Raw genomic sequence first — 24514 nt, forward strand, 5'->3', positions numbered from 1 at the left:
ATAGAGGTAATTGTGCAGCGGTAGATACTGCCTGGATAGGCAAGGGTTAATGTTACTTAATGTTGTCGAAAAATACATACAAAGAAGTGATCTTTTTAAAACTTAACTTTTACTGAGAAGTCTCATAAAATATATAAACATTAAGTGTTACAAATTAGCTGCTGCTATGTAGAATCCTTAGTGCATGAACCCCATCTAGAAAAGAATAGACAAATGCAGGACGTGAGCTGGGTGGCCTAAATGGATAAGGTTTCACATGAAAAAATATATATATATATATTAGACACCAGGCTCACCTTGAGTGCTCAGCAGCATAAGTCATCAATGCACACTATCCAACTTCCTTGAGCGTGTCAATTTGTTCATTGGTTTTGTCTCAAGATAGAAGCGTCGGAGTGCTCGTCCGAAAAGTAGCCACAACGTGTCTTAAAAGGTGTGAAGAGGATAGGTGAGTATAAACAGGGTAAGATGGGACTTACGGATGTCAAGAATGGGGTCAAGATGACAATGTCACTCTCCCTGGTACACCCTGAGTCCAGCTTCTCTGATACCCTGAGAACCTAACCTCGGAGTCGTGGTCCTATTTGGCCACAACCCCGACAGGAACCTGTCCCTGGCTGGATGGCCCTATTAAACAAGCCTATACCACCGGAGTGGTTCCCGTAAAAAGATTGAAAAGAGTCTGGTATACAGTTATGGACAGTATATAGTCCTATGGAAATTCAATACACAACGTAGGGATCAGAGCGACCGAATCCCGACAGGACCTGTTTCACCCTTCCAGGGCTCATCAGGGGAAAGTTGCGGTGCCCCAAAAGGTGTCCCTAATAAATATAACCATACAACATTGTTTCAGTCAAAGCAACAAGTGGGTGGTGCGTTTAACAGAGAAAAGCTTGAAAAGTCCTACCTTTACTGTGGGTAAGGGAAACACAGGGGTAATCCGTCCCTATTATAAAGGAGGGAAGGAGTATACTAATGGTCAATCCTGAAAATCTAATAAGGGCTAAAGTTTCAACGGTGGGCGCCCCAAAAAATTGTGTTCTTACCTTAGTCTAAATTGTTGGTACGGACTGGTGGTAAGGTGGGGGCTGTGGGGGCCCAGTTACAGCGTCCCCGTGCACAGCCTTGCAGGACCAGTGGGTCTGTGTGTGGGTTTCTACTGCACAGGTTAAATAGCGCGCCCTGTACTATATAGCCACGCCCCCCCCACGCCCCGCCCGTCACATGATCGGTCCGTCAAAAAAAAAAAAAAAAAAAGTTTTTTGACGAAACAGACCGATGGCGGGGCTGGGCGTGCGCATGCGTATATCAGCACAGGGATGCCATGCCCGCGCCTGGTCGCCCGCAGCCCGGACACCCGCTGTGCGCATAATCTGTCGCACGGGGAGGCCGCCGATGCGCACGACCCGCGCATGCGCAAAAAAACTCACCGCTCAGAGTCTGGCAAAAGTGCCAGGACTCCAGCGGAATGAGTGTCCCCGGGGGGGGGGGGGGGGGGGTGGGGGGGTGGAGAAGAGCAGCGAAATGTGGTTAGATGAATAATGCGCCATAGAGTCCCTCAATTTAAAGGTTAGGGACAAAAGTTAATGGATCAGGTGTACATTAGGTGAATGTCTGACCCTGATGAAAAAATACATACTAAAACGGGATTTAGGTCAAAGTCTCCCTGGTAGTAGAGGCTAGTGGAGTATATGCATCTAAAGCTGTCCGAATAAGAAGAAGAAAATATAAATAACAGGATGTTATAGTGATCTGGTTAACTTAATATGCTTGATATGGGCAAAAAATAGGGACTAGAGAAAACAAGTAAAGCTTAACTGTTCATTCAGCCCTCTTGGGGCTTCTGTCTTGAGTCTGAATATCCAGCGTGTCTCCTTCTGTCTGAGAGTGCGATCCCAGTCCCCTCCTCTTTCTGGTGGTTTTACCAGGTCTATGCCGACAAAGGAGAGCCCATGTAGGCTGCCTCCATGTTGGTCATGTATATGTCTTGAGAGGGGTTTGTCCCTATTGTGCCTAATGTCACCCAAATGTTCCCCAACACGGCGTCGGAATTCCCTAAATGTTTTTCCCACGTACTGTTTGCCACATCCACATGTGGCTAGATAAATAACCCCAAGGGATTTGCAGTTTATATAGTGTCTGATAGTATATGTGGCCCCTGTGGTAGAACTGTTAAAGGTTTTTTCTTCTTCTTATTCGGACAGCTTTTGGCCTCTTCCACACTAGCGTTGCGTTTCACGTCAGGGTGCAATGCGTGAAAAACTGACGTTTTTGGCTGCGTTTTTGTTCCATTTTTCCTTGGAGTAGCGTTGTTGCGTTTTTCACGCGCGTGTTGTTAGCGTTTTTTGCGTTTTCGGCGCATTTTTCACGCGCGATTCAATGGGAGACTCGAGCATTTTTCAAAGGGACCATGGTTTGGGATTAAAATGTGTTATTTAATTGAAAAATAATGTCTTCTGATAATTTGCAAACATCTGCGATCTATTCTTCACTGTTCCGCGCGTATATTATCTCCCGACAAGTTAGCAGATGTGAAGAACAGTGAAGAATAGAATAAAAACAGTGAACACAGTGAACACAGTGAACACAGGATCATTTAAGAGAAAAACACAGTGCAGAACACAGTGCAGAATAGATTACAGATGTTCGGCACATCTGCTTACTTGTTGGGAGATACGCGCGGAACGGCGCGAACAAAATAGCATGTGAAGAACAATATATATGTGTGTGAAGAACACATTGCAGATGTTTAAATACATCTGCAATGTGTTCTTCACACATATATATTGCGACAGATTATGCGCACGGCGGGTGTCCGGGCTGCGGGCGACCAGGCGCGGGCATGGCATCCCTGTGCTGATATACGCATGCGCACGCCCAGCCCCGCCATCGGTCTGTTTCGTCAAAAAACTTTTTTTTTTTTTTTTTGACGGACCGATCATGTGACGGGCGGGGCGTCGGGGGGGGCGTGGCTATATAGTACAGGGCGCGCTATTTAACCTGTGCAGTAGAAACCCACACACAGACCCACTGGTCCTGCAAGGCTGTGCACGGGGACGCTGTAACTGGGCCCCCACAGCCCCCACCTGACCACCAGTCCGTACCAACAATTTAGACTAAGGTAAGAACACAATTTTTTTGGGCGCCCACCGTTGAAACTTTAGCCCTTATTAGATTTTCAGGATTGACCATTAGTATACTCCTTCCCTCCTTTATAATAGGGACGGATTACCCCTGTGTTTCCCTTACCCACAGTAAAGGTAGGACTTTTCAAGCTTTTCTCTGTTAAACGCACCACCCACTTGTTGCTTTGACTGAAACAATGTTGTATGGTTATATTTATTAGGGACACCTTTTGGCGCACCGCAATTTTCCCCTGATGAGCCCTGGAAGGGTGAAACAGGTCCTGTCGGGATTCGGTCGCTCTGATCCCTACGTTGTGTATTGAATTTCCATAGGACTATATACTGTCCATAACTGTATACCAGACTCTTTTCAATCTTTTTACGGGAACCACTCCGGTGGTATAGGCTTGTTTAATAGGGCCATCCAGCCAGGGACAGGTTCCTGTCGGGGTTGTGGCCAAATAGGACCACGACTCCGAGGTTAGGTTCTCAGGGTATCAGAGAAGCTGGACTCAGGGTGTACCAGGGAGAGTGACATTGTCATCTTGACCCCATTCTTGACATCCGTAAGTCCCATCTTACCCTGTTTATACTCACCTATCCTCTTCACACCTTTTAAGACACGTTGGGGGTCATTTACTAAGGGCCCGATTCGCGTTTTCCCGACGTGTTACCCGAATATTTCCGATTTGCGCCGATTGTACCTGAATTGCCCCGGGTTTTTGGCGCACGCGATCGGAATTTGGCGCATCGGCGCCGGTATGCACGCGACGGAAATCGGGGGGCGTGGCCGAACGAAAACCCGACGTATTCGGAAAAACCGCCGCATTTAAAAAAAAATTTGTGTCGCGAAAATTTCACTCACCTTCATCTTGGATAGGCCGGTGTATTTCGAGGCATTCCAGCGGACTTCAGCGCAGCAGCGCCACCTGGTGGACGTCAGAGGAACTGCTTTGATGAATCCCGGCCGGACCCGAATCCAGTGCAGAAAACGCGCCGCTGGATCGCGAACGGACCGGGTAAGTAAATGTGCCCCGTTGTGTCTACTTTTCGGACGAGCACTCCGACGCTCAAGGAAGTTGGATAGTGTACATTGATGACTTATGCTGCTGAGCACTCAAGGTGAGCCTGGTGTCTAATATATATATATATTTTTTTTTCATGTGAAACCTTATCCATTTAGGCCACCCAGCTCACGTCCTGCATTTGTCTATTCTTTTCTAGATGGGGTTCATGCACTAAGGATTCTACATAGCAGCAGCTAATTTGTAACACTTAATGTTTATATATTTTATGAGACTTCTCAGTAAAAGTTAAGTTTTAAAAAGATCACTTCTTTGTATGTATTTTTCTGCCTTAAGAATATAAGTGATCACGGGTCATTAACCGTTGTTGACCACGTTCTTTGGATTATTCTTTTTGTACTTAATGTTGTCATTCAATAATGTTCCACTATTGTACCTGAAATGTGATTGAAGAAGGAGATCACCTGACCAGGGATTAACTAAACCCTTAGTCAGGGGAGGAGTTAGCGCTCTTTAGGCCCAGCTCTCACCACATGAGGAGCTCTCTTAGGATTCAGCTTCTGACAGAGAAGCACCAGCTCAGAGCCCTTGTTACAGGCCTCCTAGGCCTCGGCATATCAACTACACACTGAGTGACAGAGATAGCGTGTGCCTCACACATCAAGTGAGCTCACATAGAACAACCAGGACAAAGCTGCAGCTTCCAGCATTGGACACAGCTACATTCCAAGCGTTTTGTAAGTTGCATCACTAAGAATATGGTCAAGATTGTGGTTCCATCCACAAAAATGTCTCTTTGGACGTTCACATAACTGTCTATATGTATTCTTTGTGGACAGATTCTTAATTGGAATAGCATATACCATAAGAACATAATATGTAACGTGTAATATGAGAATAATTATTTCCCGAGACAGTCACCTGCTGGTATCATGGAGTATTGCAGCCTTTGTGCATCAACTGCTGACACCTGCAGGCAGTAAGGGATATACACATCCAGCTTTACAGCACCCATGACTTGGTTCCCGTGAGTATTTCCTATTATGGGTCCTTCTTCATGTCTTCTCTTTCCAGAATTTACAGGAGTAAAAAAAAAAGTTGTTCCTTCATATCTTCATGTCTACCAACCACAGCCTGTCTTTACCATTCAGCAACATCATGACACCCACTAATGCAATATCAAGTTCGTTGTGGTACAAAGTTTTGCAAGCTCAAAGCCATAAAAAACAATAAAAGTCCATCTTCTTTAGAGTCTATGGATTTGTATATCAGCACATAAAAAATCTCTCATTTCAATCATTGTTGTTCTAATGCAACTGTGTAAACATAAGACGTGCTGCCGTATTCTGTTTAGGAGGAAGAGGCTTTCTCCTTATCTCTCTTCCTTTGGCATTGTGTAACACATGCCTAACTGCTCCATTACAGCAAACTGCTAAAACTTCTGCTTTCATAGAGAGGTGGTTACACTTTCTGATGATCAATGAATCAAGAGCATTTGATTAGCAGCAGGGTGACTACATACATTCAAAGGGGGGAATTTATTAAGATCTATTAAGATACGTCAGATATTGATTAAAATTTCTAGCAGGTTGGGCCTGCACGGCTTGCCCAGTGCCCTGTACCGCCATGCCCACTTTTCAAAGAAGTGTCAGGAAGGTGGTAAGAGGGGATAAGGTCATAATTGTGTGGCCATACAAGGCATGAAAAATAGCCCCCTAATTTCTATGGCATAGTTAAGATTATAATTAATTTTTCACTCGCTGTTTCTGCAAAGTTGTCCAAAAAAATTACACATTGGGGCTCATTTACTAAGGGTCCGTTGGACGCATTTTCGTAGGGTTTCCCGATGATTTCAGTTTTGCACTGAATTGCCCCAGGATCGGATCGGATCGGATTTTGGCATATCGGCGCCGGCTTGCACACAACAGAAATGGGGGGGAGGGGGGGGGGGGTGTTTGGGTGGGCCGCAAGACACGCACTTACAAGCACCGGGAAGAAGCAGGTGAACTCCGGCGGACCTCGGCACAGAAGCGACGGATGCAGGAACTCGGGCGCACTAGCTTAGTGAATCTCGTCAGACCCGAATCCTCAGCGGACAACGCACCGGGGGATAGCGACATTGTATCATGTTGGGTGTTACTATATATCAAATAAACCAATCTACGAGATTTGTACTCTAATTTAGTATTTTGATGTTAACATTTTTAAATTTTATTAACATTTTGGTTTTAAAAGTTTTATAATCGCATGACAGGAGAAGGAGATTCGTCTAACCAGCTATTAATCATAAATCTCAGTGCATAGAGCGAACGTAGGGGAGTCATGATACTTAACCCACCAGACATTAATGAAATGTGTAATGAAAATGATGTCAAAATGGCCTTATCTCAACTGTAACTACCAATGCTATAACTATACCACTGTGAGTATCTGGCCTTACAGTGTTGATGTATGTCATAATATAAGATTACATTCTTCATTTTTTATTGAGTCATACAGTATTGAGAATTCTCATTTATTATTTTGCGGTGTACATAGTTCAAACTGTGTAAAAAGGAAGCAACCACCCAGATGTAGTTGTATATATCCACAGTGGCAATAAGGGTCCATTCAGATCGCCGGATGCTTGCCCAAACAAGATCCAAGGTGATCACAGGGCTGGGAGGAGGAGATGGGAGGGGTTAGCGCTCTTGACCCCTCCTCCTTCCATAGGTAGACGAGCAGCCGCACCGTCACCCGGAGCCATAGAAGTCCAGATCACGGCCTCCATAACGGCCATTTGAATGAGTCCTAAAGCCATATACATCATATATTAAATAAAGCACCGCCTCCTGTGGCTGTAAACATGAATATATTGCTCTGTAAACAGGAGGCAAAGCTAAAGCCATCACAAGTATAAAAGGATATGACCCCTAGGACAACACACAGGCAGCACCGAGTGTATACACATATCTATATATACAATAGGACATGTGCGGCTCTTCATCTTCCTCCTCCATTGATGTATATTGTAGCAGTGGAATTATGTATGAGGGTAGGAACTGGAATAGAAGACAGGAGACAAATATTAACCTTCCGTATCTGAACCCGTCCGGTCATTACAAATGTCACCTATTTATCTGACTTCATTAAGCTATTATATAAGTGCGTGCTCTACATCTAAAAATGATTATTATATGACTATTATTATGCATTGCGTAATAGCAGATTCATTCATATAAAGGTATAATTAGAACCTTGAATAGTAGGAGCAGCCCTGGAAATCATCTGGTATAGATGGGAAGTGTCTGAACTCCCCTACTGGTGATTCACGGTACTGTCATTTTGCTGTTGACTTTTTATAAAGACGACCTGTCACGTATCCTATCTATTCTACGAAAAAAACCTATATTTCCCATAAAATAACAATTCCTCTGCATTGCACAGTTTTCCATAAATTATGGCACCTCTGGATTAAGGTGTCTACAAGAGAAGACTAACTAACGAGGCAGTTGCATGGATACTTAGTCTATTTCCATTACTTGAGCTGAATACATTGGTGATGCAGGGATTCATCGGCTCCCCACTTCACCATGGAGCCTCTGCCGCTGCTGTGTACGGCGCGATGTGATGAAGTCATCACACCTGATGGCAATTTAGGCTTGTAAGGGGACATTATTAGCATAAGGGTTACGATGGGGGCATTATAGATGGGGTGCTACAGGAAAGGGGGCATAAATCGGGTGGTGACAGAAAGGGGGGCATAAAAAAGAGGTGGACAGAGAAAAGGCAGCAATTTCAATGGAGGCCAAAAGAAAAAGGGGCATCACAAATTGGCGACTAAATGCACTAGGTTTAATAAGATGGGATTCATATAGTATGGGACCAGTTAGAAGAGTGTTATGCTCTGTGAGCACACTAGAGGGTGAATTTAGGGGTGAGGTAAGAGTGGGGCTCACAAACTGGAATTGTTTAGCACCGCCTCCCCTTCAACCAGTCTTGTGTGTGGGCAGTACCAAGTTTGGGAACCACTGATACAATCATTGGACTGAAGATGGTTGATCACCAGGGATTGATAAGGACAATGGGGAGGGGATATGGGCATTTATATTAGTTACTGTCACTCTGACGACAACTATAGTATAAGGCACATAAGTCTATATCCTGTTCGTGATGCCACTTGCAACATCCCGCACGGGGGCCTAGCCTTTTCTTGGAGTCTGGAGGAAGCCGGGCCCAGAATACCAGAGTGGCTGGCAATTGCAGCCTAAGCGTGCTGGTGTCATGGTGCTTGGTATGGGGACCGGAGGGCTGACCTACAGCCTGGCAGGTCTCCAGAGGGTGGTGTGTTCAAGAAATATAGAGGGAAAGGCTGATGAACTGGTTCTTCCTGGGGCAGCCCCTGAGTGTCTGTAGTATGAGTCCCTAGGTAATGGATGGTTACTTTAGTAAGCAGCTCCTAGTGCCGTTTTTAAGGGTGACAGGTCCTCTTTAAAGGGTCTGAAATCCATTTTAAACCCAGGTCCCATAGATCATTTGTCCCACTTTGAAACTTCAAAATCTTTTAAAAGTTCTGCCATAATTGCATCTCTTACTGTTCACTGCCATGACACATCTGTTCCCACAGGAGGCGCAGCACTTGTATAAGGGTTGGCAATCGTGGTCAGATGTGCAGGACTTGCTCTCACTGGCAGGAGGACACTTGGCACTTGCAGGACATTCACCAACTTTTTCTATAAATAATAAATGAAAATAAAATCAACCTATGGGCAATAAATACAATAAAAACAATAAAACAGTTATCATACATATACTGAATGCCGTTTTTAGATGAGGAGAGATGACAGCCATCTTCTTTTTGGCCAGGTTTATAGATGTATTTTTTATGTCTATACTGCCCCAGGGTTATCTTTGAGAAGTAATGCCTCCATCATTGTGTGTATTATCCCTGCACTGTGACATCACTGTGTGCGATATCTCTGTACTATGACATTACTGTGTGTATTATCCCTGTACTATGACATCACTGTGTGTATTATCCCTGTACAGTGACATCAGTGTGTGTAATATCCCTGTACTGTGACATCACTGTGTATTATCCCTGTACTGTGACATCACTGTGTGTATTATTCTTGTACTGTGACATCACTGTGTGTATTATCCCTGTACTGTGACATCACTGTGTGTATTATCCCTGTACTGTGACATCACTGTGTGTATTATCCCTGTACTGTGACATCACTGTGCGTATTATCCCTGTACTGTGACATCACTATGTGTATTATTCCTGTAGTGTGACATCACTGTGTGTATTATCCATGTACTGTGACATCACTTTGTGTATTATTCCTGTACTGTGACATCACTGTGTGTATTTATCCCTGTTCTGTGACATCAATGTGTGTATTATCTCTGTACTGTGACATCACTGTGTGTATTATCTCTGTTCTGTGACATCACTGTGTGTATTATCCCTGTACTGTGACATCCCATCAACTAAAATATTTCCTAGTTTATCATTCTCAGGCAGCTTTGTCATGGTTATTTTATATACAACCCCATTATGGTTCTATGATATACATCCCCCCATGAATTCATTATATACAGCCTCCTCACCCGGCACTGCCGAGCTTCTGGGGACTGAGATTTGGCCGTCTGGGCCCCCTGGCATCTCTGGGCCCTGGCACGTGCCTGAGTATGCCTGGTGCTGGTGCCAGCCCTTGGTGCTGTGTCTGGTAGATGGCTGATCAATGGGAATAGCATATGTCTGACACCCAGTGATAATACCTCATGTACCGAGCGCTGTCACCCTTCTATGTGGTTGGGTCTATATTTTGGATTTCTTTGTTCTGGTGGTGGTCTACGTTCTTCTAGTGATACTACTAGATCCATTAGATATTTTTCTGTGTTTTTCTTGTTTCCCCCACCATGTCCTTCATTATTTCTCACAGAAGTGTCTCCTAATGCTGACCTGGAATGGTTTTCTGACATTCCCATCTGCAGAGGACGGGGCAGCATTTGTAGCCGTCAGTGCAGGAAGCGTCATCACAAAATTTATCTTCCTTTATGAGACATGTAGCCGGCAGTTCTTGACGACAGAAGCCTTTATCTAGAAAAAACAAAATGGTATCACTTACTATGTCATATACCAAGCCATATATCACTTATTGCTTATTAGCCTGGCACTAGTGTAAGATCTATGAAACATACATAAACCTGTATCCCCATGTATTGGGTGGTTCTAACTGTGCATGTAATCAATACATGATAGATGTGTTCCATCCTCTTGTACCCGCGGACCCCCTACCTGCAGATGGGCCACATGCAGGACCACTCTGAAAATTTTTAAAAGCAACAAAACTAGCCAAACACTATCCACTTGCCATTTTTGAGTGCCCATAGACCTTAAAAGACATCTAGCATCAGTTTAGTGATGGTGGATGTGCCCTAATAAGAAGTTCCTTTGGAGCATCGTTCTCCGGGACTTTTTATTATAACTCTATAAGCACTATTGCACAAATATAGAGTTATACAATTTATGCTAATTACCCTCATGGAGCCTTGTTTTTTTAATATAAGAACACCCCCCCCCCTTCCCCGTTGTGCAAGCACAGCACATAGATAGGTGACGTTGTCCCCCACAGCACATAGATAGGTGAAGCGCATGACCATGCTAGTGCAAAAGGGGGGGTGCATAAATTAATATACGAGGATACGAGGAGGGTTAATAGCTTTTATAACTCTATACTTCCACAACCACGGGATATAGAGTTCTAATAAAATATCCTCAAGAACTTCTTATTAGGACACATCAGTTAGCTGATACCGGACGACCTGTAATGGAGAGTGGTAGCGCATGCGCAGCAAGAACTCCGTTCATCTTGAGCATGGGATGGGGAACCTGCATCTCTTATGTATTGATGATATAACCTGTAAATATCATAAATGCACAAGATGGGAAAAACCCTTTAAGGCTACATTCACACTACTGTATGGGGCCGATATACGTCCCCCATAGACGGCAATTGGCGCACGGCACCCTACAGGAGCGGTACGGTGCAGCACACATGCGGCACCGTACCACTCCGTACCCCGGAAAAAGATAGCACATGTCCTATCTTTCTCCGTAGTACGGCACCGTGCGCCATAACTTCCTATGGAGAAGGGCGGGGGTCAGCTGCGCTCACCTCCTCCTCCTCTCCCCGTGCACTGCCGTTGCCCGCTACGGTACGGTACGGCGGGCAACAGCAGTGTGAATGTAGCCTAAGACCCCAAAATTCAGGATTCTTCAGAAAATGTGATGACCTTTTATCCATTGAAAGAGGGAATTAAGTAATGTGTGCATACCTTTTGGGCGATGAAACAATTATAAAGTCAGCTCACCTAGAGATCATGGAAATACATGTGCATAAGGTCTGTGTGCAAGGACTTCTCCAGCTTCCGAGTTCAATAAGAAACAATAGAAAGGCCCAGCTTAAAACACAATCCATCTTATGGGAGGAAAGTGCTTCTTTCTCCACTTACCTTGGCTCTTCTTATCCTCCTTTCTTTCAACTCTAAAATTTCCTAAAGTAATGTGTGAAAAATTTGTTTGGGGAAGCCTGACAATATAGAGACAGTACAGGGGAATGCCTGACAGTATATAGTATATTAGTATTTTGGGTCTCTATACTGTCAGGAATCCCCCTATACTGTCTCTTTACTGTCAGGCTTCCCCCTATACTGTATCTATACTGTCAGGCTTCCCCCTATACTGTCTCTATACTGTCAGGCTTCCCCATATCCTGTCTCTATGCTGTCAGGCTTCCCCCTTTACTGTCTCTATGCTGTCAGGCTTCCCCCTTTACTGTCTCTATACTGTCAGACATCCCCCTATACTGTCTCTATGCTGTCAGGCTTCCCCCTATCCTGTCTCTATACTGTCAGGCTTCCCCCTATACTGTCTCTATACTGTCAGGCTTCCCCCTATACTGTCTCTATGCTGTCAGGCTTCCCCCTTTACTGTCTCTATGCTGTCAGGCTTCCCCCTTTACTGTCTCTATACTGTCAGACATCCCCCTATACTGTCTCTATACTGTCAGGCTTCCCCCTATCCTGTCTCTATACTGTCAGGCTTCCCCCTATCCTGTCTCTATACTGTCAGGCTTCCCTCTTTACTGTCTCTATGCTGTCATGCATCCCTATACTGTCTCTATACTGTTAGGTTTCCCCCTATACTGTCTATATACTGTCAGGCTTCCCCCTATAGTGTCTATATAGGTAAGTGGAGAAAGAACCTTTTTCTCCCATAAGATGTATTACAAAGTTTCTTGTAGTCACTTGTATTTGTAATTTTTGCTGTGTTTAAAAGTTAGTGTTCATTTATCATGTTACATCCTGCAATAAAGATGCACTTACTTGCTGTGGACACAGTATTTGGTTTACCAATATCGTTTAAAGTCGGCGTACACGTTTTCCCACACTTCTTGGTGCAGCACTTCAAGGTTCCCGGACATTCGGAATCAGATGAGCAGGAGTCAGTACATTTCTCAGTAGAAGACGAGGAGGCCTCAAAGACTGGACATTTGCCCTGTTTGACTGTGGAAAGGACAGAAGGTCATATTTTGTAAATGTAGTAATATCATGGATATGGAAAGTATGAGTCGCGCTTTCAGTAGGTGTGTGAGAAGGTGAGTCCTGACAGCATTTACACATATCCTCAAAGTCCCATAGAAGTGAACGGCATGTAGGCTCAGCATGTGCACCTGTGCTCCATAATACATTGGGAACTTACTGTATATTATAGCATTGTGGCTAATAAAGTGGACTCTTAATGTAGTGGCCATCTGTTGTCCAAAAGCCAAGAAAAAGTAGATCATGTTTTAAATCTGGGAGGAGAGGTGACGTGGATCTGATCAGATGAATGGAGAGTGATAGCGCATGCGCAGCAAGATCTCTTTTCACCTTGCACATGGGATGGGGGTCTTCTGACGTTACCACTCTCCATTCATAGTGCACCTGGTGAAGTCCATGGCAATACAACTCCCTTTAATGCACATTTTTGAGAGCATGCTCAGTGAAGTGATGTGTACTGCCCTCGGCTTCACCTACTGCCCTGCGCATGTCCCGCATTTAGAGCCAACCATTTTGGCCATGATATAAATACAAAATATGATATACAAGTTCCACATTATGGAAACAAATTATGACAACTTAGTGCTGCCACAAATATGTCAAAATGAAAAGGAAGCCTGGAGCGATAGCTAAACATGGTACGGGTAATGTAGAGCATAGGTTTAGATATGGATCTATATACCTACCTTATCCTGACATTATACAAAGTTGCCTAATGACAAGCTGGCAACTTATCAAATGGAATACAATGGCCAAATTGTCTTGCTGAATAGATTAATAGGAGGTTGAATATTCATATGCTCTAGATGCTACTTGGAGGTAATAAACCATTACTAAATGAGTAAAAGTACTAAAAGTGACATATTTAAGGTGGTCCGAAAAAAACCTATAGAACTTCTCACTACACGTCCTCCCCAGTTGTTATAAATGCTATCTGCAAATCTTTGATCCTCCCAATTGTATCATACACCTGTGTGATTGGCTGAGCTGAGCATGCATGTATTCTAATTGGTGATAGATGAGCCATATTCAGACACCTCTGACATCAGCTGATATTCAATGAGAGCAAAGAATCGGGCATGTGGACATTCAATATGCCTAATCCTTCCTTCCCTTGACGTTCTTTATCAGGGAAAAGTCACCATTTTTGTTTATATTGCATACTGATGACCTAACCTCAGGATAGTGGAAATTTGGACCGCTTAGCTGTTACCGAACCTTTACACCAGATAAGTGGAACGCTGCAGAACCTGAAAACCCACCTGTCCAGGATCACCTACAACAGTGGGGAAGATTTACTTACCCGGTGCAGTAGCGACCCCGCGGCGCATTGTTCGGCGCTGATTCGGGTCTGCTGGGATTCACTATGGTCCATGCACCCGATATCCAGCAGGTGTCGCTGCTGCACCGAGGTCCGCCGGAGTTCACCTTCTTCGTCCTGGTGCATGTAAGTGCTGATCTTGCGACACAAATAGTTTTTTTAAATTCCACGTTTTTTTCGAATCCGTCGGGTTGTTCGACACCATGCACCCGATTTCTATCGCGTGAAAGCGTCGCCAATGCGCCAAAATCCGATTGCGTGCACCAAAATCCCGGATCAATTGAGGGCAAATCGGAAATCGCTGGGAAACCTGACAAAAGTGCGTGATTTGGACCCTTAGTAAATGAGCCCCATTTACTGCACTGCTCTGTTCCCTCACCTCGTGTCTCCATCTAACCTCCCATATATATTGTGAGGGTCCTCCTTTTACTTATTTCCTGATTTCTGTGGTTTTTGTACTTGCATTTGTTCTTGTCTTAATGTAATGTATGTGAGCCCCTATGGCTTGTACAGCACCATGGAATTATTGGTGCTCTGTAAATAATAATATTAATAATAATAAGGAAGGCTCCATCCAGTAGATAGCAGCACAAGATCTACATCTGGTTCCATCCCCTATTTTGGTCCGGATTGGCACAAGGTTTGGATATCAGGCACAACTAATCACATACTGATGGACTAATTTAACGATAGGTCTTCTGTGTAAAAAATTGAACAGTGGACAGTAACCTCCCAAAAACGTAAGTTCTAAAAGCATAGTTAGAAAATAGTTCCTGTGATAAGTTAAACAATCTGTTTGGGTCAGGGTTCGGGTAGCAAACATGAAATCCCACCAGTAACACCCGCGATCAGGGCTGGCACCAATTGCAGACGAAACTGTGTGACTTTTCAAAGGGCATTTAAATCATTGTGATCGCACACAATGGCGCTAAAATCCCAGCGGTGCTATTTCAGGGAGGGTTGTTGCTCTTGATGATGTATTTAAAGATTAACCTGACGCCCCGAAATGGCAGAGCCCTGGGTAGGCATATTGGTGCGGGGGCACACATGCTCCATTGATTGAAATGCCTTGAGCAGCTTTGCGATTGTTGTTTAAAAGGAACCTGTCATCAGCAATTAGCCTAGTAAACCAGTATGTTGTCAAGCAGCGTAACAAGTAGTTTTTGTTTCTTTCATGGTTCAGTGTGGTGGCATCATCCAAAGAAATTAACATTCAAGTGAGATGTAAATTGGTTGTATAAAGTCGTGGAGGCGGAGAGTTCAACACTAAACGTCTTCTCCTCTGTGATTGACATCATGCATTGGACTTCAGGAGATCTGGTTAGTGATGTCTCTGGATGCAGGACCTTAAATTACAGTGATGGAGGCTTTCTGAGGAAGAGAGAGCTTGACTTCAGTGTTAAAATCTCCGCCTCTTGACTTCATACATCCAGTTTACATCTCACTTGAAAGTTGATTTCTAGATGATGCCACCACATGGCCATGAAAGAAACACAATCTGGTGTTAAGCTGCTTGGCAACATACTGCTAGTGGTTTATTAGGACAATTTCTGCTGACAGGTTCCCTTTAAAGAGTTAACCAGAGTTGCCAACACCAGGGACTGGGTTGAGCAAAACCCAGACATGGACCCGAACTTGAATGAACTTTGTGGTTCGGGTCAGGCCAATACTGTAAAGTAGAAAGTTCCCATCTATGAGGAGGTTTGGCAGCGAGCACTTACCCTGGGCAGGAGGCTTGCACATGGTGTGGCAGTTATCAGCGCAGCAGATTCTATTGTCATCGCAGGGTTTTTCCTTTGAGCAGAGACGGAGACAGTTCCCAAATTCTCTTTTCACAAAATACCTCTGAGGGGGGCAGCGTCCATCTGTTACAACTCCTAAATTGCTATTGGTGAATTTGTCATAGAAGCCTGTACAGAACAAATATGGTTACTATGTTTACCAGTATGTGGAAATTATATATACAGACACACAGTAATATCAGTTTTAGGACATTTATGTAACGCTAATTGCTAGCTAGCTCCTATAATAATGTATACGTTATATACATAGGGTTATGAATCATGAAGAGTGCCATGAAATATAGATTGTTCTCTTCTATATGTCCTCTCATGTTGTACTTCATCACATCACATTGAAAGTACAGTCAAATTTGCTAGAAGCAAAATTATAAAGCAAGATGAGTGTCCTAACTACAGGCAGTATGTCATAGAGCAGGAAGAGCTGAGCAGATTGTGCAGTGTCCTAGCTGCAGGCAGAATGTTATAGAGCAAGAGATGCTGAGCAGATAGTACATAGTGTCCTATCTGCAGGCAGCATGTTGTAGAGCAGGAGAAGCTAAGCAGATTGTACATAGTGTCCTATCTACAGGCAGCATGTTGTAGAGCAGGAGGAGAGGAGAAGATTGTACAAAGTGTCCTGTCTACAGGCAGCATGTTATAGAGCAGGAGGAGAGGAGCAGATTATACATATTATTCTAACTGCAGGCAGCATGTTATAGAGCAGGAAAAGCTGATTAGATTGTACATAGTGTATTATCTGCAGGCAGCATGTTATAGAGCAGGAGAAGCTGAGCAGATTGTACAAAGTGTCCTATCTGCAGGCAGCATGTTATAGAGCAGGAGGAAAGGATCAGATTGCACATAGTGTCATATCTGCAGGCAGCATGTTATAAAGCAGTAAGGACTGAGCTGATTACAATATAGTTTATGGGAATACATTCGGTATAACCTGTAATTTATTCCTTTTAATCTCTAGCTATAGGAGTCCAGTGCACTGTTCTTTTAAAATGACTGCTTGCTGTGAGTTCACCCAGTAAACTCCTAAGTCCAAAAATTAATGTAATACAGGCGGTCCCCTACTTAAAGACACCCGACTTACAGACAACCCATAGTTACAGACAGACCCCTCTGCCAACTGTGACCTCTGGTGAAGCTCTCTGGATGCTTTACTATAGTCCCAGACTGCAATGATCAGCTGTAAGGTGTCTGTAATGAAGCTTTATTGATAATTCTTGGTCCAATTACACCAAAAATTTTGAAACTCCGATTGTCACTGGGGCAAAAGAAAAAAAATTGTCTAGAACTTCCATTATAAAATATACAGTTTCGACTTGCATACAAATTCAACTTAAGAACAAACCTCCAGACCCTATCTTGTATGTAACCCGGGGACTGCCTGTATTATAAATCAGTAGAAGAAAAAAATCTCCTTGATATGAAATCTGAGAGCAGTATATAAGGGATGTCACTGCTCCATACAACTCAATGACCATAGGAGCCATGTGACAGAGGTGAAGGCAGGTGTCAGAAATATTAAAGCAGCCATATGCTAAAGGTTTCTCCCAACTTACTTAAATAATTGTTCTTTACCGACGTGTCCGCCAAAGTACAAAGAGGAAGGAGCAAGAACATCAGAGCAGAGATATGTCCCATCTTCATCATGGTGGCGATGCTCCTTGCACAGCGGTGCCAGGCCATTATATACCAGTGCAGAACCAGGGATGGTGACAGCGGGGTGGTGGCATACTGGGGTGTGAGGAGCTCTTCTAAGCTATTTTGGATGCCACCCACTAACCAAATAAGCCATTGTAGTATCCCTGCCTAAAGCCAATGTCCTTGTAGACGTCTGACTCATCTACTTTGCATTTTGGGTCACTTGGCATTAAACAAGAGTCTTAGAGGACTCTGTATAATATCAGGAGCACATACTGTAATGATGACAATGAGTAACCTACTATTATTATTATTATAGCTCCCAGCAATTATATGATTGTATGATAATGCAAAGACAATACTGGGCAAGGACAAAGCTACGTGCTAGGAGACAGAGGCTACAGGACACCTCCACTAGGAAGGTCATCTCCTCGCTGAGATGTAGAGCAGCTATTAATACGTGGATACTATGGATAGTGGGCAATGAATATGGGCCATCATAAAGACATGGGGGAACAGAGTGGAGACCAACATAGTCATAAACCTCATGAATCATGTAATTGTTAATATGGGACGCCACATATATACTCATGGAGGAATGATCTGGATTCCTCAGGACAAGCTCCCTCACAACTTTCATCTGTCAGACCTCAAATTTCCCATCTCAGAAAGTTGATTTATTAATCAGATCTTTCTAGAAATAAATGTATCTTGAAGAACGCTCACATAATCTTCTGTTTATGCTGATGATCGGTGGCATGTTTATAATACAGGTGGCTACTTGCTCCGATACTTCCCATGAGTGACTGCTATAAGTAATCGTCTTTATTTTTTGTTCTTGTGACGTCAACCCTTTGACATGTGAATATAAACATACAACGAGCTGAACTTCCTCTAAGTACATTATGTTGTAGTCATCTTCATGGGTTGTTTATTCACACAGCCACGGGAGTAGCTATATGGGATGCAGAGGTAATAGTAGCTCTTGGATACTTGAACCTTGAGTTTCTTCCCTATATAAAAAGAAACAAAAAAAATGGTTAGTCCGAGGCTGTACCAAAGCTTTTCTCTGATTTGACGTGTCCTCTTTCTTCATCTGGTTCAGACGACCATGATGACTTCTTCTGACAATGGCAATTTATTTCTGAGACGTTTTTATCCTTTTTGTGGAAAAGCATCAGTCTTTACAGTAACACAAATAAATCTTGAACCCAGACCACACCCAAAATGTTGCACGAAACTTCTAAATAATGGAGACCTTAATGTTATCAATGATGTACCTCAGCCAAGACCACTTGCTTTATTTAGACACCAAATCAAATCTCTAAGTTAAAGGAAATCTACCAGTTCCGAAAGTAAAAAAAAAAAAAAAACGGCTACACATAGTCACCTACACTCCTCTTCATCCTGATCCCATCGCTGGTCTTCTTTAATCTTTACAAGCCTGGATCACTGATAATAAAATAAACTGATAAAAGCACAGGGACACGATGTCCGGAGCTCCGGACTGCTAATTATTCGTGCCTCCTGACAACAAGGGAGAGGAAGGCCTCTATCACAAAGTAGGTGTGAATAATAACCAGCCCTGAGCGCCGGACATCACACCCCGTAGCTCCGGGATGCTTTTTTAAGTCTATTTTTCAGGTGATCCCATCCTATCATGATTATTAAGACCAGGGCCAGGATCGGGATGAAGAGGTGTAGGTGTTTCTTGAACTGGTAGATTCCCTTTAATGTAGGCCCCTAAAATAATTCATACTCCAAAACAAATTCATAAATTATTCCAGAACCCAAACCAAACCCCAAATTCTGACCCCAGATCCAACATATAAATCCTAAACTAGACCTCACAGCAAACCCCTCAAATAAATTCAGGGTAAAGTCCATTTTACTCCTCAATGAATTTAGACCGCAAATAACATTACCTAATCATTTAATTTCCAGAACATTATTATTATAATTATTTATTAATAGAGCACCATTAATTCCATGGTGCTGTACAAGCGATAGGGGGTTCACATACATTACATTAAGACAAGAACAAATGAAAGTACAAATACAAGTTTACAAAGATGAGGTAAAAGTCAAAGGAGGACCCTGCCCGTGAGACCTCACCTTAACAGCCCAGACCCCATGAATGGGATGTCATTAATTAGTCTTAGTCCTGGAATACATTGAAAATGGACAAATTAACATAATGTGGGCTATTTATCGCCCCTACCTGGTGTAGAAATAAGCAGTTATCACGTGTGAAAAGTGGCTGACTGCAGTGTGTGCACCGGTGCAGGGACAGGAACGCTTGCACCTATCCACTTCCCTGCCGGAGGTGCCCCCCTTTATGACCCTCCACGCCCCCCTAGCATGGAGGTGAAAAGGGGGAAATAATCGCAAGTGCAAGTTTCTGGCATAGAAGTCCCGAAAATACCCCCTTGAGTGTGAGTTTTTTCGTAGCTTCTATATCTCCCTGCTTTTGATCTAGTTTTGCCAGACAATCCCTTTAATTCTGTATTATGTCAGCCTAGTTAACAATGGGTTATAGACATATGACATAGATATCACAGTTTCAGGAGGGTGTGGATGCCACGTAACTTCGTTACAATTATTTTTAAGTCCTGAAAACAATAGAGGAAATATTTCATTGTTTACGAGAGTCGTGTTCACATCCAGTATATATCTATAGATAGTACAGTACAATATCACATGGAGGAGTTTCATTGTACGGAAATCAACACCACGGAAGCAGGCTTGTGAGGCTAACAGCTTTGTTTAGACCAGTAGTGAATTTTAATAGAGGTGGTTTGGGTCGCAGCCAAGGGCTCAAGCCTTCTAGGGGGCCCATGGCCACCCAAAGCACCCGCCAAATTTTATATTGTGAAGGGCTTTTACCTTTAAATCCTCATACATCATTTTCTCCTCGCAATACACATGTACAATAGAGCCATTTCAGAACCTTTGGAGGTCCTTCAATGGTCCTAAAAACAGAGTGAAAGCAGCAGATGCGACACATCCCCCCAATAAGATGCTTCTAGTACCAGATGTAGGAAGTAATTCCAGACTTGTTGGGGCTGTAATATTCATACAGCCCAGAGCCCATGGTGGTCTTAATCTGTCATAATCAAATCAAAGTTAATATCTACATGGCCCCAACTTTTGCATCTAGAGGATGTGAGACCCCCATGTACCTTTCCAAATCAACCCACTATCAAAATCAGGGCCGTCTCCAGGTTTCTGTAGGCCCCTGGGCGACAGAGTCTTAGTGGGCCCCTTCATGGGTCTCCCTCCAGTAGCCACGCTGTCTCCGCCCTACATAGCCCCCCCGCGTAGCCACACTGCCCCCTCCCCCTGTAGACACTTTGCCCCCCTCCCCCTGTAGACACACAGTCCCCCACCCCCTGTAGACACACTGCCCCCTTCCCCTGTAAACACGCTGCCCCCTTCCCCTGTAGACACACTGCCCCCTCCCCCTGTAGACACACTGCCCCCTTCCCCTGTAAACACAATGCCCCCTCCCCCTGTAGACACACTGCCCCTTCCCCTGTAAACACGCTGCCCCCTTCCCCTGTAGACACACTGCCCCCTCCCCCTGTAGACACACTGCCCCCTTCCCCTGTAAACACAATGCCCCCTCCCCCTGTAGACACACTGCCCCTTCCCCTGTAAATACAATGCCCCCTCCCCCTGTAGAAACACTGCCTCCCTCCCCCTGTAGCCACACTGCCCCCCTCCCCCTGCACACACTGCCCCCCTCCCCCAGTAGACACACTGGGGGTCATTTACTAAGGGCCCGAATCGCGTTTTTCCGTCGGGTTACCCGAATTTCACCCGGCCTGGCTTGGTGAACTCCAGTGCACTCCGACGGACTTCACTACCTTAGTGAATCGCCAAAAAACCAGAATCCTCCACAGAGAACGCGCCGCTGGATCGCAACAGGACCGGGTAAGTAAATCTGCCCCACTGTATCCCTTCCCCCTGTAAGCACATTGCCCCCTCCCCCTGTAGACACACTGTCCCCCTCCCCCTTCAGACAAACTGCCCCCTCCTCCTGTAGACACACTGCCCCCCTCCCCCTGTAACCACACTGCCCCCCTCCCCCTGTAGACACACTGCCCCCTCCCCCTGTAACCACACTGCCTCCTCTCCCCTGTAGACACACTGCACAGGTGAGGTGATGACATCATCATATGCGCCGGCTTCAGAGGCGTCACATACAGTGCGGAGCGCCACTATGGGGGAGCGAGGACAGGTGAGTTTTGGATTCTGCCTCTATGCTGCTCCAAACGAGCAGAATGACTGCCATAATCTTTTTATTTTTTGTTCTCTATGGCCTCCTTCCTTCTAAAATAAACTTTTGAAAATTATGGGATTGTTAACAGAGCCCCTCTGTGCTGCAGCTTCACAGCCTGTTATACTGCGCACGAGCACTTTCCCCTTTGATACCTTATATACTCGAGTATAAGCCTAGTTTTTCAGCACAAAATTTTTGCTCAAAAACCCTAACTCGGCTTATACTCGAGTCAACTAAAAACATAAAGACAAAACTCACCTTTCTGACGTCACCCATAGGTCCTCTTCTGTCTGAGACAGTCTGAGACAGAAGACGACCTATGGGGGATGTCGGAAAGATGAGTACAGTGTTATTTTTTTTCCTACTACAGGGGCTGAGCAGGCTGTATGCTACAGGGGTTGGGCAGGCTGTATGCTACAGGGGCTGGGCAGGCTGTATGCTACAGGGGCTGAGCAGGCTGTATGCTACAGGGGCTGGCAGACTATATACTGGGAGGCTGTAACCAATGCATTTCCCACCCTTGGCTTATACTCGAGTCAATAGGTATTCCCAGTTTTTTGTGTTGAAATTAGGGGTCTCGGCTTATACTCAGGTCGGCTTATACTCGAGTATATACGGTATTTTCTCAGCTGCATTGAGATTAACCGCAGACAGATGGAGGGAGAAGTGCTGATGGAGCAGAGTGGAGGGTGAGACAGCGTAACAACCTGTGAAGCTACAGCATAGAAGTGCTGTGGTAACAACCCCCAGAGTCCTTCTTGCTCATTAGCATAATTATGAAATTTGATTTTAGAAGTAAGAAGGTCATGGATAACAACTATAAGATGCTTGATTTTTTTTTTGAGATTTCCTGTAGGGCACACCAAAGGGCAGGTTCCATAGCTGGTGAATATGGTGTATATTAAGCATATGCATATATCCTGCTGTATGATTGATGTACAGGAAGTCTAGGAAAGGTCATGAATAACAATGACACCCCAAGTACCTGATATCACCTTCTGTAGTCAAGGAAAATCTACATGATTGACAGGTGATGAATTTCAGCCAGAATACTCATGGAATAAATATTCCGGGCTCAAATCCCTCCACAAGACCGTAGCTGACTGCAGGGACTATGGTTCTCCGGTTGCTGACCTAGATCCCCTTCTCTGCCGCTCTCAGTCTTGATGAAGAAGCACTTTTTGGAGCACCCAGGAAATGTCCCAGTGATGTACTCAGAAGTCTGCGGTAAAAATAGACAGAATTCAGAACAGATCCTGATAGTGAGGAAAGCTACATTCCTGTACAGCTAGTAAAAAGGAAACCATTGTATGCAGATTAGGATGAAACACAAGTAGTTACAATGAATTAGGGAGGCGATAAAACGCCGAGCCCAGGATAATTGTCTTATTGGATTTATACACGATCTATGGAAATATTTAGTAATTACATGCGAGGTTCTGAAGCTCTATTTTTAGGACTTGGTTCTAAGTCTTTTCTGTATATTTTCATCTGTATGACATCATTATTCATGTCACTAGTTCCCTTGAACAATCACCTCATGGGACCCCATGAACTAGTGGTAATCCATGGAGGAAGTGGGTATTTCAGGGGTGTAACTACAGCAATAGCAGCCGCTAAGGGGCCCGCAGTGTCAGGGGGCCCCATCATCCGACCTGACAAAATAAAGAATGGAGGATATGTATGTGGCACTGTATGTATGTGTATATGCACAGGAAAGTATTTATCTGTGTGAGTATGCTAATATGTATATTTTTCAAGTGGGAAGGGGGGCCCCATGCAGTAGCCTGCTAGGGGGCCCTGTCTCTCCTAATTACACCACTGGGGTATTTAAAAGGAAATCTAGCATCAAAATCCATCATAAAAAACCATCAACACTTGCTAGATCTTATAGATCCAGACACCGTGACTGTGGTTATCTCCTTATATTTGTTATACTTCCTTCTAAAATCAACTTTTAAAATTAAGGTTAATGAGCCTTAAGAGCCTTGAGAACCCCTCTGTGCTTCAGCTTCACAGGCTGTTACACTGTTTTCCCCTTTGCCCTGCTCTCCCAGCGGTTCTCTCATCCTTCTGCCTAATGTCATATAAAATAGTGGGAAGGGGAAGTTTTCATGTACACTGTAACAGCCTGTACATCTGCAGTATGGAGGGGCTATGGTAACCCCACCGAGCCCTTATAAATCATCAGCATAAGTTTAGCTGAGAGGCTCTGAGGAGGCAGGGGAGCTTGACTGTTTCAGAGAGCTCTCCCGATGACTTTACAGTCATCTACAGGTACTGTTCCATGCTGTAGATTCACAGGCTGTTACACTATCTCACCCTTCTCCATTGGCACTTTACCTCTCCGACGGATGTTAATTTCAATGCAGCTGAGGAAAGATTAATAGGCTGGGAAGCTGCAGCACAGAAGGGCTCTGTTAACAACCCCAGAGCATAATTTTAAACATTGATTTTAGAACGAAGGATGCGATGGATGACAAATATAAGAAGATCACCACAGTCACAGTGCCTGGATCTATGAGTAATGTCCCTGGTTTATCAGGATGGATTTTCATAGTAGATTTCCTTTAAAGGAAAACTACCATTTGATTTGATGCATTATGAGGCAAACATACCTTGAGAATGCTGCAGCTAAACTGCTGCAGGATCATATCTTGGTTAATCCCTGTGCTGAGTGGTTTTGCTGAAAAAACAATTATAACATTTAGGACCTTGGGAAAGCTGGG

General features: G+C 44.2%; 1 protein-coding gene across 1 annotated transcript; it reads right to left on the bottom strand.

The window, feature by feature from the left end:
* Positions 1–6652: 6652 nt before the first annotated feature.
* Positions 6653–17575, bottom strand: LOC140064807 (uncharacterized). The gene is made up of 6 exons (XM_072112050.1): positions 17419–17575; positions 15788–15976; positions 12530–12709; positions 10104–10241; positions 8728–8865; positions 6653–7194 (listed from the first exon to the last, which is right to left on the bottom strand). The coding sequence occupies exons 1-6, from the start codon at positions 17543–17545 to the stop codon at positions 7136–7138; spliced, it is 831 nt and encodes a 276-aa protein (XP_071968151.1). The 5' UTR covers positions 17546–17575; the 3' UTR covers positions 6653–7135.
* Between the last annotated feature and the right edge of the window lie 6939 nt (positions 17576–24514).

The sequence above is a fragment of the Engystomops pustulosus genome, chromosome 6 (genome assembly GCF_040894005.1).
Source record: "Engystomops pustulosus chromosome 6, aEngPut4.maternal, whole genome shotgun sequence".
Taxonomy (NCBI): domain Eukaryota; kingdom Metazoa; phylum Chordata; class Amphibia; order Anura; family Leptodactylidae; genus Engystomops; species Engystomops pustulosus.